Below are 13,435 nucleotides of genomic sequence, written 5' to 3'. Positions count from 1 at the left end.
CATAAAGTTGACCATCATAGACCATCAAATGTACTTATGCCAGCATTCCTGGACCATCAGTGGCCACTTCAACCATTCCCGGATGTAGGCAACAGGATTCTTGTTAAGAGCGGTTCTTGGACACAAAATGAACACCTCAAACACAATCCATAAAAAAGCTGAGCTGAATTTTACAGCTGCTTACCATAAAATCAAACATAAACATAATCTCCGCAATAACACAAATTGGATATAAAATCATTCATCAGAGAGCTAGCACGCACTTATCGACTGACCAACGTTACCTTCACAATAAATATAATGTTCTGACTGATTTTGTCCTTTGTATCAAATGGTACAGAGTTCTACCTAACATCAACTATCATAATTCCACCAGGTGCCATAATACCGCCACGTCAAGAAACGTTATATGAATATGACCCTCCAAACTGACCAAAAATCTAATTTCATGTGGCGTAAACGAATTATGACCCATCATAGGTACCCATAGAATGCCAACTTTTTACCTTACAATTTCAAAATTTCCTCACCGAGGCAGTGCCACGACCCATTCCACCCCCATCCCCCGGTTGGTCACTTCCTTACCTCCCCATTACCATTATGATATTCCGGGCTAGTAGATCCCTGAGGTCTCACACCTTAGGACTTGGTTACCTGCCTGGAGAAAACAGTGAAACTGCTGGAGGAGATGATGTGTAGTGAGCTACAGCAGCAGCAGGCCATGCCCTGGGAGGGTCCAGCCAGCCATACACAATATTCCCACCCTGTCCCTATCTTCATAGGCTTATTATTGATCCCGCTGGATTTAGTTTGGTAGCTACAAGTGCTTTTGGCAACGTGCCACCTGCACAACTAGCACAGGTCAGACATGAAATTAATGGTGGGATGGGTGGGGGGTGGTGGGGGGTACAAATTACCATCCTTTTCTACCATTCTGCACATCTATTGGAGAATGTTGTGATCATGGCTATCATTGACAATATCAGGTAACTGATACTAACTGTTGCAATTCCTATAATTTCAAAGTCAATATCATCCCAGTTAACAGGTATATACCGACTGCACTAATATCTTATCTACACGTATACCTGAAACATAATACCTTACAGAATAAAGAGACCCGTTTTGACAACCATTAAAATATTCTCACCAACGTTTCCGTGACCATTTTGTCTTCTTTAGGGAAATTCTGAAGAGTCGGTGAGAATAAAGCAAGGGTTGTGTAAAAAAAGAGTCACTCTCTTTATTCAGTGACATAACAAGCTGATGAAACCATTCAAAGATATAAAACCTTACAGTAATTTTCCAACAGAACAAGTACATGTATGTTGCCATATAGAACTCAATATAGACAGACTAAGATTTCTTCCGAAAGAACACCTGTTTACTTCTATAGCGCGTTTTTTCATTAAACGGCTTTGTTCACAACTGGTAGCACAGTTACATATGATATACTGTTGGTACGTACTTACTTCATACATGGTTGAATAATAAGCACCCAAACCATTGTTGAAGGGTACTTGTCACTCTTTATCTGCTATGGCCTCACGTGGCATAAGGGTTAGGGTGCTTGGCCCAGAGCCCACAGGTCAAACCCTGACAAGATTAAGTGCTCTCTTGGTTCCCTCGAGTTGTGCTTTCTATCAGACCGGAACTGGACTTGTAAAAACATTTATGCTTATTTCCATAAAACAACGAAATGTTGGGAATCAATTCCAAACTTGCACAAAACTATCTCTCATCTAAATTCTCCTTTTTGTTCTACACCATCCAAAACCTTCCACAGATCCTGAAAATATGACCTAGAATAAGACAAAAATGTTGCTGTTATTGTCATTATTACTACGCTTTCGTGTTAACTACTGACTGTATATAATTTTGCATGTACAATGTTCACATTGCATGTAAATCAATGGACCTGAATCCAGACTTGAACCTAACTATGACTTTACAACTATGCAGCAATATACCCTAGAGACTGGCTGGACTTACCAGCAAATTTCAAATCTCCTTCAAACCATGACTGTTGGATATGTGGATAAAAGCACTAGAAGCCCTAGGCAATGTTTAAAATGTCATCTGGTGCATTACTTTATCTGAGGGGCCTTTACCTGCCGACCGTAATAGGGAAAAGCCGAGTACCACATGGCGATAATGCTGTGGTGATGTCTACTGACAGAAGACATAACGTAACCACTGCATAACAAAGGAAAATATTATTTAAACTTACATAATATAATTATTCTGATAACATTAGTTTCATACAAAATGGAATCTAATGATGTAACATCTTTATTACCTCCATAAAAATGGAGGTATTTTTTTCAGTTTGTCCTGGTGCCTGTTTGTAGTTACTGTAAATGTAGAAATGTTCGCGGTTTTCGCGGTGACCACTTCACCGCGAACTTAAAACCACCGCGAACATTTTTCTATTATGGTATTAGACTGCAGTCTATGGTGTTACCGCAAAATTAAATCCACTGCGAAAAGTCATTTTTCCTGCTACCGCGAAATTAAATCCCCGCAAACTTAAATGCATTTACAGTATTAGCTAACCTGGCTACAGGTCTCTACTTCCAGCATACGTCATCAAAAAGGAGAAGCGATGAATTGTTCTGTCTATATCTTCCCAAGGGGGCCAAACTACCCGTTCCTCTCTCTAAAGGGTTCTACATAATTACTGTAAACATGAAAATTTTCACATTTTTTCTAGCAGTGACATGTCTCTATATCAGGAACTCATAAATACACATTTTTGGCCACTAGTAAATAGGAAATAAAATTATTGAGAAGAAGAAGATATTGAAACGACTGCTCGCATAATCCTCAGTTTGCATTTCAGAAACGTCCCTAGATATCGTAGCTAGTTTTCTGTGACTTATGCCCTGTGACCTCAACAAAATATGAATAGAATGATTTTTATTTTCACATACATGGTGAAAAATGAGAAAATTATGGGCTGATGCGAAGCCAAGCTGAGAGAGATGGGCTGACCTAATAAAGAAGAGGTCTGTATTATATTACTGTATTAGGGGTGGCACAAATGGTGAATGCATAACTAGAAGGTTCTTGCAAATTGGAATGTCAAAATATTCTCAAGTTGGCACCGTAAACATCTACATGTACCTGAGCTAAGATACACAAGAGCAGAAAAGAAAAGATTATTCCCCTTGGCAATGTTTCATTGAAGCAGGGCTCAAAATACTGTTTTCTGCATACGTGCACCAGACAAGTTTTACATGCACCACTATGAATTTAGGAAGTATGGATCATACTAAAATTGTTCAGAAACCATTGCTATTTTTTCTTTTATACTTTATAGGTGGTAACAGTCAATGCAGCTAATGACAATCCATATGCACCTACATTATATTTATAGGACATTTATGTATAAAACCCAGTACATGGACCATTGCAGGTTAGGTGCAGGTAGACATCACAAATACCTGCACAGCTCCAATTTTCCCTGCACTAACCTGCATATGCAGGTGGTATTTCGAGCCCTGGTTGAAGACAATGTGTTGCTCCAGTCATACTAGGCAAAGATAGCTTCTTACCCATTATTGCCAAATCTGGGATCAAATGCACCCAATGCAAAATCGCAGTTCTCATAGCAATACCTTTCCAGTTGGCTGACAATCAGAGAGACTGTACATGGCTACATGATTGCTTAGTACTAGTAAGCTTAGGCCACACCAATTTAATTTCTTGGTTCACGGATTCGCTCGCTCCTATTTTTTGGGAAAAAAAATAAAAATAAAAATTACCACTCAGCGAATTTTCACCATTAATGGAACCATTCACCAACTTTCTGGTGTTTCAAATTGGCCTTTGTATTATAAGCTCCTTAAAGTGTGGGTACAGGTGCTGTTACTGTACAAGAATAGTGTTTTTGTACTTTTTTCAAGCTGAAAACTTTTCTTCTTTATGTTTTGGATTAGCTGTTACTTTTACCCCAACCATTTTACAATTTTTATTTTTATTTCGCCCTCTCGCTCCATATTTTTTATGAAAAAATCCGTGAACCAAGAAATTAAATTGGTGTGGCCTTACCATAAGCCTGCCTTGAGAGCTTAAGCCGCATTTGCCCTATAGATTGTATAAATATTTAAGGACAAGATTTCTACACGGGACTTTCCGGTGCATTATGCATCTATTCCAATTATTTTATCTGTCTTGTTAAAATAGGTCCTACATATTGTTTCCATTCTGTTGCAAATTTGTTATGATCATTATAAAATAAGATGAGCAGGAAAAAATCCTTGGGATGGATTGTGGAGAAGCAGTGAGAAAAGAATGTGGGAAAAGTTCCATCAGCTGTCTGTGTTGCCGTGTACAATACACGGTCCTACATGTTGTCTATGTTCTGTTACAAATATGTTACGATTATTCATTTAAAAAATACATGAAAACGGACACGGAAAAAAACCTGGGGATGGATTGTAAAGAAGCCCTGAGAAAAGGATCAACTTCATCAAGTAAAAGTTCCATCAGCTGTCTGTGCACAATACACTGTGAGTCTTACATATTGCCTCCGTTCCATTACATATATGCTATATTTAGATTATAGAAAAATAACACAAACAGATGAACACAAAAAATTCCTTGGGATGGATTGTGGAGAAGCACTGAGAAAAGAATGAAGGAAAAGTTCCAGTTGTGTTGGCGTGCTGAGGCCACCAGTATACAATACTGCAGCCACCACACAATGCACCAATTACACACACTAGCCCCGCTCCCTAAAGAAAGGGAGAAATATCACCCACCCTAACGCCTGCTGCAGCACTTTTTTCAGCTGTATGATCTCCTCCGGCTCTTCTGCCATGTCTTGTAGACTGGCGTCTTCCATTTTCTACCGATCAAGAAGCCAGGTTGCAGCTGACTCACAAAGCCAGATGTGGTAGGCCTTCAGCCGAGCATTATCTCATAATCACGCACCCCGGCTTGCATGGGGTCACCGCGGTAAGGAGTGGACGCCACATCGGAATCCTCCGTCTACCACTCTACAATACCCCGTCTGGCTGGCTGGCTTCACGTTACCTGTCTGATGTTGTACCACCTGATGTGTCTGGCCCCTCCTCGTACGCAGTGCCACCAAAGCATCAAATTAATATTACATCAACTCCCCATCTATTCTGCATCTTCCCAAGCCTTTACAGGAAATGCCGCATGCTGCTTATGATAATCACACGCACCCGAGGAACCGTACTGTTCCGGTCTGTCTGGTCTGTTTAGCATAATGAGAAGTCATGTTTAGGCACGTCAATATCTTCCCCAGTCTTCACTTCATTCATGCGTAGCGATGGCTGATTTACACTGTGCACAGAAACCGTATATCTTAACAACCGGTAACAACTCCCCTTTGTCAACATGACATAACTATGAGTATGAAACTATGATGACAAAAAAGATGGGCATTTCTCAAATCTCTTTACATTACATTACCATAGACGGGAACACTGCAAGCATTATATCATGGCTTTGGAAAATATTACATGAAATATCAGGCACCTTTCTGCACAGAAACCATATATCCTAACAACTGGTAACGACTCCCCTTGGTCAATCTGACATAACTATAATGAGAAGAATTTTATGCAGGGCATTTCTCCATATCTCTTTAAGCAAATATCTTTACATTACAATACCATAGACTGGGACACTGCTAGCATCATATTACGACTTTGGGAAATATTACATGAAATATCAGGCACCTTTCATAATCATAAAGGATTTTGACGTAAAGGAATAAAAATGGCCTTTGTCGTACGTGACGAGTAATATTCTACGAGCATAACCAACCTGTGGCGTCAGAACCTGACAATATAAATCACACACTAGGGAAGTAAACCAGTGCACACGACACCTAAATTTATTAACCTACGTTCACAGTAACACCCAAGGCAATCTTAAATCACAAATCAAATATGAGTGACGTACAATGAACTGAAAAATAAAGACTTCCAGAAAATGGCATTCTTGTCTATTAATATTATTTGCTGAGGACATAATCTACCTAGTCATCTATCAGGAGTTTACAGTCCTAATGTAAATAGTGGGTAAAATTACATGCAATAATAATGGTACTGGTTGTTTATTACACCTATGTGGTTAATGAATGCTGTTTATTGACTCCTTGAGACCAGGCAGTTTATAGATTAGTGGTAGAGGGGACATGTGGGAAATGGGGAATCCCTTATACTGTCTACCTTCAGACAGGCCTTCCATCTGTAAGTATAGATCTTAGGTCATGCCAAATCTATTTGTTTGTTTTCGGATCTGCCTGTCCATTTTTTTTCCATTTTGAAGGAAAAAAAAAACTTTGCTACCAGGGACCCCCTAAATTAACTGTAACTTGAGTAAATCTCTCCTACCCCCGACTTTTTGCAAAAGTTTTTTTTTTTTTTTTTGACCAACTGACCCAATTTTTTCCCAAAAAAATCTGAGAAACAACAAATAAAATTGGTCTGGCCTTAAGTACTTAATATGTACTGTAGGAGAGTAGTATTAAGAGTACTAATCTGACATCAGAATACAGTTATGTTTTGACAGGCTCTGATGTAGAATAGTCATGTGGTAATCTTAATCTTTTATATCCTCCCTGTATTTCTTTTGCCCCGCCGGAGTCAGACGGCGTGAATAATTAATGTGCGTACATGACTGCTTACAGGTGTAACAGACGACACCATCCTTCATCGGGATGTCATACAGACACACAGGTGACATCATTGTCATGCTAATCACACCGGCTTTCATTCTATCTCACCTGGCAGGGCTCGAAATTCATTTTTGGGATTAATTGCACTGGTGCACCCAGCTTAACAAATTGGGTGCACCAAAAATTTTTTGGGTCACCACTTAGATTTAAGTAGAATGTCAAAAAAACCTAATAACAAAACTTAGTTACAAGCTATCAAATTCTTATACAAGTAACATGACAGACATTTTTATTATCTTTCTAACACTTAGATGTCAAAAATATGATGTATACTAGTATACTTGATATCTTTCCATATATAAACCTAAGAAAATATTTGGGTGCACCCACTGAAAAAAATTGGGTGCACAGTTCCAATTTTGGGTGCACCTGGGTGCACATGCACCCAGTATTTCGAGCCCTGCCTGGCCATGCCTGATGGCTACAATTCATTGTGGCAACTTTTCAACAACTTTTCCTTCATTTTCCCAAACTGACGTGCAACACACAGGTAAAACCTTTGAGACCTTTATTATTACAAAAACATTCTTAGTGTAATTTGGTAATCATGCAACAATTTCTCCCTTTTCAACCCTTTACACCGTGTAGTAGCATGTATGATAATTGTATCCAATGTTTACCGTAATTCAGTCCTATATCTGTAAGAGTGATATGTTGTTATATCTATGTCAAATGAACCATTCACTATTATAAAAAATGTCACATTATAAGTTCAGGCCTGCAGGCCGATTTGAGCTTTCATGAATAAACTTGAATAAGTTAAGGTAAAACTTTCAAAGCCAAAAATTTGAGATTACTTTTATTGGGAACCGCAGTGTTTCCACAAAATTAAAAACCAATGTTATAATGATGTTGGCCATGATCGTATCTGTTGGCGACTAGTTTGCATCAAGTTTGCTCCCATTCGTGACTTTTTACCATGCAATTCTTAACATAATTATTTCATAGTAAAAATTGCATTGCACTTCCTCTGACCGTGACATAATTTCCTATTTCCTGACTTATAGGTTGACAAAACACAAAAGGCTTTATGATTAATATGATAATAGACGCAGGCCCTTGCTGCTTTGGGGAAACCTTAGGCATAGGAAACATACTTCAGTTTTCCAGTGGTAGATTACTAGATAGGGGACTTATCATATATATTGCAAAGAGTTACTCTTTAAGTCAAGTTACCAAACACAAATTAAGACCAACATCTAAACAATCAAAACAGAATAAGACATCATCATGAATGACTTGAGAAATATTTGCTTTGAAATCTAACACATATCTACTGTTTTGTTTTAGGCAGAGGCTATCTGAAACATTTCTGGATGTCAGGCGGGATTAACTTTACTGGCCTGGAAGCAGACCACGGGCCAGATATGGAGAAACTATCTTTGATCTCCAAGACCAAAGTCCTGACCATGTCAGTTCAGGGTCCATCTGATATCCTGACAGTAGAGAGTACTGTAAACGCATTTAAGTTCGGGGTGGTGGGAAAAGGGACTTTTCGCGGTGGTTTTAAGTTCGCGTTAGCACCAGGCACTGTAGTCTCTTACTGCCGTGGAAAAATGTTCGCGGTGGTTTTAAGTTCGTGGTGAAGCGGCTACCACGAAAACTGAGAACATTAAACCACTGCGAAAGTTTCTGCATTTACAGTATTCCATAGGGCTCAAAAAATACTTTTTTCTGCATACCTGCACTAGTGCAGGTAACATTGGGAATTACAAGCACCAGACAAATTTTACCTGCACCACTCTAAATCTAGTAATTATTGATCATACATGATTGTCCTAAACTCTGTTCAGAAACCATTGCCATTATTTCTTTTATACTTCATATGTGGTAACACTAACAGTCAATGCAGGTAGTAAAAATCCACAATATACCTGCATCATAGTATGTATATGTATAAAACCCAGTAGATGGACCAGTGCAGGTTAGGTGCAGGTGGACACCAGAAATACCTGCACAGCTCCAATTTTACCTGCACTAACCTGCATATGCAGGTGGTATTTCGAGCCTTGAACTAGTCAGACATGTACCCCCCCCCCCACTTTCACTGTAAGTGGAACGTGCTATCTCTCCTTCTGATATGATATTACCCTGATTATCATACCGATATGGCCCAACATAGCACCTCTCCCATACATACCAGCATAGACTGTACCCCACCAATAACAAACAAAATGTATATCAGTACATATATGTTAGTGCTATTTTGCTCTGTTGGAGATTTGTTTACTAGGCTAAATATTGATGCAAATAGCTACGACAGATGCTAACTCATTGCCAGTCTGACACAAGATCCGAGGCCTTCTACAAAAGGTTATCACTGAATGAGACAACACAGGGCACGGCGCAACATATTAGGGCTTGGCATGTCGTGTCGCGTCTGACTAACGCCATACAAATTGCTCAATACGCCATGTTTACACATGGAGGTATGTTGATGACCAACACCGACTCAATTGTTGTTAAATTTTCACCTAGGATTCTGTATCGGCTGGTATACATTTAAACATTATTCCCAAAGTATAGTCAATATACCTAACATCATAAGATGAATACTCGTACTTAGGCATAGGATTAGGAGTTTTCTTTTACAGATCATAGGAGATCATAGGACATATGAGAATATCATAGGACATAGGAGAATAACTGGTTGTGTAAAAGAAAACTCCTATGTCGTATATTTTCGTATGTATGTACAATCTATATTGATTTCAATGATGACAACTAAAAGGCTGCTTGACTCTTATACTACTAGAGACCTACCATTTGTTGTTGTCTTGTATGGCATGCAATTTGGTGAGACATTTTCTTAGACTTAAGATTAGCAGAGCAGCCTACATCTTAGACATACTGGACATTTGAAAGTTTTAACTTTTGTTACCAGCACTTACAAGTACCAGAACCTTTCCTACCATCGCAGCTATGGAGGAAAATATCACCAGTGTCATCCTAACACTGAACTTATAAAAATCCCAGTAACATATGGGGTGATAAATCATTGTATCACAGAGACAGTAGAGACCATGTCCATGTGAAGGTTTGGCTCAACCGCTATTGCCGAGCGCCACAAATCTCTTGGAAGAAACTGCTGCTTCTAAACAGATCCTACGACACGTTAACTGCAAAACAAGCTCGTTAATTTTACCTTCTTCTGTTGGGTGTCGGACTGGAATATACCATGTTGTTCCTTGGCGAGGAAGGGAGAGTTCGCTCGGGCATGATTTTGGTCTCGCCTCTTACCAGCACTGTTACCGAAGGGGACTGCTCGGGCGGGGATTTTTGACTTCATTCCAAATAAACTGTAGGCCAAAGGACAATTCCATTTGTGGCCAGGCAGCTGTCATATGGGGAGGGGGGCGGCGTCGGCCCTGCCCCGGGACAGAGGTGAAAATGTCCCCGCCTTGATTTAGAAAGGCTGAGATGGCGACGCAGTGGGCAAAGTGAATCACACACTTCTGCACGATTAAGAACACACAAAGATTACGTCCAAGGAGACAAGGGTGAAAGGGCCAGGATTTGATAGTATCCAGACTAGGAGAGTAACAGAGTATATTTATAATACTGACAGCATAGAAGATTGGGTGGAATGTTGACATGGTGCAGTTGGGTACAACAAACATTGGAACAAACCACATTTCTGGGACACGGAATCATAGATGTACATTTTGCACGTCAATCATACAATGAAGACTACATGTACTTTGCAGTCTTTAAGGTGTACTGTGTACTTTGAGGAATTTTTAGTCTCCACAGAAGGAACCTTGGAGTTGGTTAATGTTACCTGATATCCAATGTAACAGACAGGATCTTGACATTAACTGATGCTGGGTTAGAATTAATGGTCCTGATGTCAGAGAGCTGGGAAAGACACAGTAAAACATCCGCCAGACTCAAACAGACACACGGCGTGACATGAGAGGGGGGGAGGGCAACAATGAGAAGAGGAGACAGATTAAAGTATAAAAACAGCAACTAAGCTTACAATAATAGCATTTTGGCTCTGGCTTGGTTGATGTAAAAAGAAATGTAGTTAGCCTAATATGAGCATATATCTTTTATAAAAGCTTAGAAATTCCTGCAATTCTTCAGCTCTGTTAATTGTCGAAACTCTGTAAAGACATAGGCAGACAGATTTGATTTTTCACACCTGCCTAAATCATAGTAAATGGCAGATTTATCAATCACTAGTTACAGTTCAGATGTTTGATCTACCCTAATCTCGTCTCCCCTTAGCCAGTAGAAATCAGCATCTTTTGCAATGCAAATTACCTGGGGCAGGCATAAAGGAGTACAAGACAGAAAAGGCTTTCACATGGACTTCTGACAGCAAGGAGACAGTCAGAAGCTTGACCTGTAAAAAGTTTTGAATGGCAATTAATGTTACCTGCAATTAGCCCACGGGCAAGAATTTAAATAAACGTTATTATATATATCCTTCACTCGTACTATTACAGCCATTAGGTACCTATTTTACATCCCTTCTGAAAGATCTCTAACCAGGACACTATATCTACTATAATCTAGTACTATAGAAAGAGAAAAATCTCATCATTGTTTCCATCTTTGAAATTCATGATGACTTTCTAAGAATCTTCCACTTGTTTATCACATCATAATGACTTTCTAAGAATATTCTAACGTGTTTAACACATCATTGAAGTTAAAGCTGTCACTGGTACTAGCACAGGCAAGACACACTTTGCTATTGGCCTAATGTTAAAGTTTGTATATATAGACCCTGTTCACATGAGAAAATTGCAAGTGAGTTAAACAAGGAATCTGATTGAAATTTTCTATCGGATTAAAAAAAATGTGTTCACATGAGTTTTATTCAATCGGATTAAACTCAAACTTTCGACCGCGACCACACAATCGGATTAAACTCTTTACCGTGGCACGCATCGTGTTTCCAACGACCACCGCGGGCACGCGTAGTTTCTCCAAAATGTTGCCAGACTGCCTCATAATTTTTGAAGGATGTAGCGACATCGATATTGATTATAACTGTTGAGAAATCGGCCGGCTTTGGTCAGATTTTGACGCGTCGACGGTCCGCAACACACGCTGACGAAAGTGGCGGCTTCTAGGTCATACGGGGTCATTGGGATAGTCTATTAAATTGGGGGTGGAAATGTTACGCGCGGTGTGATTATACTCCACATTTAACTATATAAAATGTATCCGTTGCAGAAGTTGCATAAATAGGGGAAACTGCTACCAAAACATTTGACTTAATCACGTATTTATCTGAAATAAAAGTCTGTGTTTCGTTTAAAAAAACTGCTCGCCCATGCTTGCATGCAGTGAAGTGACCCAAGCTCGAAAATTCTGTTTGGACACGCTTCCGACTGTTTTTCTCGTAGAATATTTGCCTTTTTAGTGGTGTTGGGACATTGCCTCCAACAATAGAAGAGAAACAAAACCACACGTTATTTTCATGGGCTATATTGCCAAAATGAACCAGTCAGTCTTCTGCCGCACTGCCGATTTTCGGCAAGAACCGATGCACATGTTCCGGCAAATCTTGCGGCGTCCGGTTGTTAACCATAGCGGTAAGATGCAAACTTGCCCATTAACTTCTTTTCTATTCCGTGTATGATACTTTTTTGTCATGTTGTAGGTATGGTTGTATGTGTAATGTCCACTGTACCTGTATGTATGACGTCAAAACCATGAAACAAGCCCGAATCCAATCCAATTGTGTTCAGATGGGCGATTCTGGTCAATCAGATTGCGCGGCAATTGGATTGCGCGTGCCGAATCCACCTCCCGAGGTGGATTGCAATCCAAGTCAATCCAATCCAAAATGGGTAATCCAATCGGATTAGTTCTGTTCACATGGCTTTGGATTGGTCACTTTAATCGGATTCCTCGTTTAACTCACTTGCTTTTTTCCCATGTGAACGGGGTCTATATATATATGCTATGCTCTTGGTGACTTGATTTTTTGGTGACAGATATAGCTTTTGATGTAAGGAAGAACTGGTGTAGGTTTAAGGCCCCCTAGTAGCTTGCTCTGAAACTGTAGCAGGTAGTTTATTATGTTTCCCGAAGGGAGAACATATAGTATCCTTACAGGTATTTGCATATAACAAAAAAGTCAGGAGAAATGGAAGTTGTATCATGCAGTCCATGTTTCCATCTTTTTGATTGGCTGACATTCTTACTATCTTGCTCAGACGTCAGGGCTAAACCTATCAACGCAAAGGTCACAAAATGGCAGTCCGCACAGAGCAGCTTTTTGATTGGGCAGAAGTCTAGCTTGATACGTCAGGGGTAAACCTATCAACGCATCGGCTCCACAGCTCCACCAGCTGCACTCGGCTCGGTGTTTTGTCGGCTCGCGCGTACGAGGTGTGTTTTGTCGGCTCCACAGCTCCACCACGCACTGCAAAGCAGGTAAGCAACGGTACATTTCCATGGCCTTAGCGGGACAAAATTTACGCTGCACGAATCTCATATTTTCCCCTTGATCCACGCTGCACGAATCTCATATTTTCCCCTTGATCCACGTTGTGCTCCCATCCCCGAAGTCGCACATCGTGCGCATCCACGAACATTCTACCCAGAAAATAATCGCTATGATCCGAAAATGTTGCAGGCTTCTTCTTTGCGGGAGTTTTGTTTTTGTGTCACCAGAAAAATGCGACATCATTTATTTTCGGCAAGGACCTAGATAAAAGCTCCTTGTTTTCGGGGAATATTTAGAAACCCACG

The 13,435-nt window shown here is 39.9% G+C and overlaps 1 protein-coding gene and 1 long non-coding RNA gene across 16 annotated transcripts in view; one reads left to right on the top strand and one right to left on the bottom strand.

Annotated features, from left to right (window-relative positions):
* The window catches only part of LOC118414090 (protein enabled homolog), a 66,165-nt gene that overhangs the window by 40,775 nt on the left and 11,955 nt on the right, over positions 1-13,435 (bottom strand). For 13 of the 15 annotated variants that reach the window (XM_035817862.1, XM_035817871.1, XM_035817905.1 and 10 more), the window contains exon 1: positions 4,767-4,864. The exons of 1 other annotated variant lie outside the window; for it this stretch is intronic. In XM_035817862.1, the coding sequence (XP_035673755.1) occupies positions 4,767-4,849 (83 nt within the window). In that variant the 5' untranslated portion in view covers positions 4,850-4,864. Of the gene's footprint in view, positions 1-4,766; positions 4,865-9,863; positions 9,998-13,435 lie in introns of those variants that run through there. One more of the 15 variants, XM_035817896.1, reaches the window with a different exon arrangement.
* The window catches only part of LOC118414250, a 2,741-nt gene continuing 2,080 nt past the window's right edge, over positions 12,775-13,435 (top strand). Inside the window, exon 1 of the long non-coding RNA XR_004830926.1 lies at positions 12,775-13,117. This is a non-coding gene — a long non-coding RNA (uncharacterized LOC118414250). The remainder of the gene's footprint in view (positions 13,118-13,435) is intronic.

Source organism: Branchiostoma floridae, chromosome 1 (genome assembly GCF_000003815.2).
Source record: "Branchiostoma floridae strain S238N-H82 chromosome 1, Bfl_VNyyK, whole genome shotgun sequence".
Classification (NCBI taxonomy): domain Eukaryota; kingdom Metazoa; phylum Chordata; class Leptocardii; order Amphioxiformes; family Branchiostomatidae; genus Branchiostoma; species Branchiostoma floridae.
The sequence above is the reverse complement of the archived record's forward strand: the minus strand, read 5'-3'. Positions and strand labels throughout refer to the sequence as shown.